Below are 6,000 nucleotides of genomic sequence, written 5' to 3' on the forward strand. Positions count from 1 at the left end.
ACTAGCAGCTTTTTGGTCCAGGATGTATAGACCATCTGTACAATTACCTCTAACAATCCTCTTCTTGTTGGCAAGGTCCTGCAATATGAACTCATTAATGGTAAATTTAACCTTCACATGATTATCATTTATCAAGCAACTTACAGATATTATATTATACTTGAAATCTGGCACAAAAAGAACATTTTGCAATTTAATTTGATCTGTGACAGCAACAGATCCACTTTGATGGACAAAAATAAAATTCCCATTAGGAAGAAGTAATCTTGTAGGGGTGACATTGCATACATATTGAAACAATTTTATGTTAGAGCAAATATGTCTAGTTGCCCCCGAGTCTAAGATCCATGAATCGTTAATCTGAAAATTAATTATGTTAGACAACACAATACCTTGGTTACCTGTACCATTGTTAGTTTCAGGATTGGGAATATTAGCTTGCTGTCCAGCCAACAAATTGAGGAGCTGTTGATATTGCACAGCTGTTAATTGAGGCAGCAGGGTCTGGTTTTCCACTGGTTTGCTGCTGATTTCTTGGTTGGTCTGCAATTGATTAGCAGCAGCGTCTTTTGGTTTGTTTTTGTTGTATCCAGGGGGATACCCGTGGATCTTGTAACACCTCTCAACGTTGTGGCCAAGGATGTTGCAATGAGTGCAAAATGGCCTATTTTTCTTGGGTGGATGAGATTTATTTCCTTGAGAATCGGATCTGTTTGAGTTGGATTTATCTCCTTGAAAGGCAAAAGCAACTCCAGGATTAGGCTCAGAATGTGTGCTAAGGTTTCCCTTCTGGTTTTCCTCTTGAGTAACAAGGTGAAAGACCCTATTGATTTCTGGAAGGGGATCCATAATCAATATACTTCCACGAACTTGGGAGAAGGAATCAGAAAGTCCCATGAGAAAAGCCATTATGTGTTCCATGTGATGGTGTTCTTGAAGTTTCTTGACACCACCACAAGTACACCCATTGCAAACACAGGCTGGTCTATAGTTGGACAATTGTTCCCAAATGGTCTTCAATTTAGTATAGTACATACTTACAGTTTGATTTTCTTGTTTCAAGTTCATCAAATTTTTTCTTAAATTGTATATGTGAGGACCATTTCTTTGATGAAATCGGACCTTAAGATCAGACCATATAGCAGCAGCGGATTCATCATATAAAATGCTAGATGAAATTTCTTTAGACACAGAATTTAATATCCAAGAAATTACAATGTTATTATTCCTAAACCAAGCATTGTACATAACAGTTTCAGAAGGAGAGGGTTTAGGGATGGTACCGTCCAAGAAGCCAAGTTTATTTTTGACTGAAATAGCCAAGATCATGGCTCTACTCCAAGACATGTAATTGTCTTGGCCAGTAAGAAGTTGAGACACCAGCACATTACCAGGATTGTCACCATGGTGCAAATAGTACGGATGTGAAGGATCTTCAAGGTGGCTTCTCTGTTGAACCACTTGTTGATTCAGGTGAGCTTGAAAAGTCGAATTGGAGGTATCTCCAACCATGGCAGGTGTTCCATCATTGTCGATACCTTGATTTGAGCTTTGATCATCAGTTGCCATTCAAGATTCGTAGTAACTTCAGTAGTAATAACTTTCGAACAGAAACTGAGAAGAGAGAAGAAAGAACAGAACAGAACAGAGTTCTTGGTGTAGCGTCGCCGGAGAAGAAGCACGGCGAGAGATTGGATCAAGGGAAAGCATTCCTTTCCCGCTCTGATACCATATTGCGGAATGAAGAAAAATGAATTGAGCTTTATTGATTGAATGAATGAATTACAAAGAAAGGAGACAAGTATATATAGCCTAGGGACCAACCGACCTACAGGACTTAACAATACTAACTAACTTAACAATACCAACTAACTTTCCTAAACAATAGCAACTAACTTTCCTATCTGTTAGTAACAGATTACAAACAAGTAATTGAGTAAAAAAGGTAATCGAACATACAGTAAGAACCTTCAGTATAAGACTTGCAGTAAGATACAAAACGAGTAACTTAGACTAACACTTAGTCTTTAATATTTTTTTCATTGAAAAAAATGGAATGATGGAGGAGGCATACATGGCTATGGAATGATCAATAAGATAATCAGAATCGTCCTGTTGTCTTCATATAGTAGACTCGATATGCACGAGCAACACTTTGAAGCTCCTGTTAACCCAATAAACTTTGGATGGAACTCTGGTAGTGTACGAAAATAAGAAATTATATGACAAAAACATTAACCAATGAGATAAGAATAAACAGTGAACATTCATATATATGGAAAGAAAAAGCACCTTTGACATATTCAGCAACTTGCTTGACGGTATCTCTATCGGGATCACCAGAGATGAACATAGGTACAATTTCAAGCCCCACTCTTTGTTCTACAAGGAAATATTGATTATAATAACATTATATAGTAAAATGTTATAACTATGTGTAACATGCTTATAGAGAAACAATATATTTTCTCAAAAGAAAAATAGGAGGTTCCTAAAGGCAAAGGGAGGTGAGAAAGGAGAAGTCAAGCCTTAGATATTCATCTAAATCCTAAAGCATCATAACATATGAATGAATTGAACACAGATACATAGCATTACAAATCGAGAAACACATGATATTCAACTGTAAATTCATAAACTTACTTATTTTATCAATCACAGCAGCTAACTTTATTAACTCATTTAGGCAGATATCAGGACAGTGAGTAAATCCAAAGTACAATAACATCCATAAACCAAAAAATCCTTTTCAGTCACTCATTTCCCTCAATGGTTAATAAGATTAAATGGGCCTCTAATGGCAGCTTTTCCAATAGCTAGTCCTTGTTTTACTTCTTTTGAAGCAGTATATATATCTACATTAGAAAATTTCACGATATATATACTAAAATACTGAAGAAAGAAACAATGTTTACTTACTTTCTTTTTGTTGGAAGTGAAACCCATAAAACACAGGGTTTACAAATATATTGAGATAAAGATCTAGTCATAAGCAAATGGAAATCCCAACTGAAAAGGGCCCTAGGACTACAAACACAGGAAAGCTACAATATAACATTGACATTGAAAAATAGGGCAAAAAAAATTGAAAAGCAAAACAAATTGAGCAGTGTAACACCACAGGATAGTGCATACACAGAAGAATGCATCAAACTAGGATCTCCAGGAACAAAAGGCTAATGGCGTGACATTTCAGAAACACAAAAAATAGGCACTCAAAAACATAAATGACTCCGAGCTATGGTTGTGCTTAACTAAATCAGATTGTTCAAAGGGACTGGATTTAGAACTTTACAATTTGAATCTGATTGTGCCCGTGCTTTTCAAGCTTTCAATAGGAAAGATATGAACCTCTCTTTCTTAGGAGTTGTTCTTGATGATTTGAATTTTATTGAAAAGAAAAACATAAATGTCACCAATCACATTTCTAAGCTTGAAATAAGTTGTAAAGACCTGATAGTTACAAATCCAATATTAAATCTTCACTCCTTCAAGAACAAACTTTAAATACACGTACACAATACTAAACTAATTATTTTAGAAACAAAAAAAGTTAATTATATATATACATATTGGTTATTTTAACAAACTAGCTTAGTTTTCAAAAGAAAAAAAGTAGTTTAATTTTTGGACAAATTCTAACAAGTAACTAGTAACTAGTAAATTTGCATCTAAGCTAATAAAAACCTTTTATGTATATATAAAGAGTGAGATTGTATGACAAAAACTGGGGTTTGAGTTTGTTTAGAGAGGGCATTTTCCCAATTTTCCAAATGAAGTAATAAGAGAAAATAGGGGAAAATGAATCTTTACTCACGTACTCACTACTCCCCCTAAAAAGAGCTCCCTCATATTAGTCCCAAATTCCAAAAAAAGAAAAAGAAAAATGAAGAAAAAGTTCATTTTAAAACCCTCTTTATTTATAGGCCAATGATCCCCAAACTAGTTGAGATATACTGCTTGCAAACGCACTTAATTGATTTTAATTAATCAATTATAATTTTAAAATTAGACTATGTCTTATTTATGAATTTTCACTAAGCAAGGGCTTAATTGAGAAAAAAAAAAGAGATTTTATGATTTATTTGTTATAATTAAGAGACTTTGTTAAGTCTAATTAATAAATAAGATAATTGGTAATTTTATTTGATAATTAATTATAATTATTAAATAAATAGTTTTGACATTTATAGAATTGAAATTAGAAAATATGGCATTATTGAAAAGAAAAAAAGATAAATGGTTGAAATAAAGTGGTAAAATTGTAACTAGTGAGGCCGACATGTGTGGCCGACCACTTAATGTATATTTTCCCGTTATTTTATCTTTTTTACTCCATATAATTGAATCCTAAACCCTAGTTGAAATACTATAAAAGAAATATGATGCTCTTATTCTCATCAAACCTACATCAACCAATCTAAACCTAGTTTTCTAACTCTATTAACCAACTACTAAGCGAGACTTTCCTTCTATAGTGATTTCGAATCCTTCTTGATGTTCTTCTATTAATATTTCAAACCTTTACTGATAGAGTACCATGCCCACACATAACAAGTCAAGTACTCAATCATAGTTTGGAAGACGGTGGGTAACCAAACTGAAGGGGAAGGAGATTTAGGCTTAGATCTTGTTATCACTCTACGACAGAAAGGAACAAGGGATAGAGATCTAAGCTGAAGGAGACATATTATTCCGCTGCAATAAATGTAAGGTTTTCTAAATTTTATATGTGTTTATTCTATTAGTTTAGAGAATTCATATTTCAGGTGTTAATCAACATACATGTTAGTAAATCCAGATCCTGATAAAATAAGTTCCAACAGTAACTCATATAATTTGTTTTCTTGTGTAGATCTGAAGCTCGTGTAGGATAGAAGCTCAAAGATCAATATTTGAGGTATTTCGATCTTTTTCGTTGTACATTTATATATATATCTTGTTTATTAGATTGAGAATTTTTTTTCAAAATAAAAAGACTTCGGCTTAAAGTTTGGAGAATGAAAAGAGAATGGAAGAAAAGGGACTGAAAAAGATAGACAAATAAATTAATTATTGGAGAATTCATTTTTTTTTATCCACAACAATAATTATATATTTTGGCAAAAAAAAAAATTTATAACTTCCACACAAAAAGTTCCACATGCAGGACATAATTTAATAGGGTCGTTGCCCTATATAATTCCCCGGGGGATCATAGCTACAAATGACAAATACCAATCCATTGTTGCTACACTTGGTTGTGGCGCATCCAAGGCGAATGGAGTTGCGCCACACTACCTGAAGGTAATGGCCACACCCATCCTCTTCCTTGCACGTGTTGGAGGTGTAGTCATACATGGTCTTCTCGGTGGCCCAAAACTTCACAGCTTGCTCACCTGTCATTTCTCCATAACCTGCAGCTAAATTCTCACCATAAATTCCTCCAGAGTGCTCCAGCTCACAATTCTTACTTACCATTGAGTTTGCATAGTTTCTCGCATAAGCAACTAAGGTCTTATTCCACGTCATTGGGCCGACGCCAACCTCCGCTCGAATGGCATTATGGGTATCGAGGAAGTCAAAGTGAGAATGTTTATTGTGAGAATGTTTATGATGAGATGACTTTTTGCCTGGGAATGGTTTGGAAGTTGTGCTAGCAATCATTATCATCATCATCACCATCAGTATTTGTCCCACCAACAAAACTTTTATTGAAGCTTTGTGATTTAGAGACATTTTTAGAGATCTTATTATTGGAGATGATGATGATAATTGATTTAAAAGTATTTATTATTATTGATTAGTACTTACACAAAAAGTTCTTATTTATAGTGAATGGAAACAGTTATAATTAGTAAATTGCAACCAAGTTATATTTATAGATTTAAAAAGTGAATTTATAGCTAATTTGAATTAATAAAATAGGAGAGTACACAGAAATTACAATAAAATAGGGAGGGAAACATAAGTACCACAGATTTAAGGGGTGTTTTCTTGAACATGTTTGAATCATATAAG

General features: G+C 33.8%; 1 protein-coding gene across 1 annotated transcript; it reads right to left on the reverse strand.

Moving 5' to 3' along the window:
- Positions 1-5,046: 5,046 nt before the first annotated feature.
- On the reverse strand, positions 5,047-5,797 carry LOC133033166 (pathogenesis-related protein 1B-like). Its single transcript, XM_061107787.1, has one exon. The coding sequence runs from the start codon at positions 5,716-5,718 to the stop codon at positions 5,158-5,160; it is 561 nt and encodes a 186-aa protein (XP_060963770.1). The 5' UTR covers positions 5,719-5,797; the 3' UTR covers positions 5,047-5,157.
- Positions 5,798-6,000: the final 203 nt, after the last annotated feature.

This window comes from Cannabis sativa, unplaced genomic scaffold, assembly GCF_029168945.1.
Source record: "Cannabis sativa cultivar Pink pepper isolate KNU-18-1 unplaced genomic scaffold, ASM2916894v1 Contig3, whole genome shotgun sequence".
NCBI classification, from domain to species: Eukaryota; Viridiplantae; Streptophyta; class Magnoliopsida; order Rosales; family Cannabaceae; genus Cannabis; species Cannabis sativa.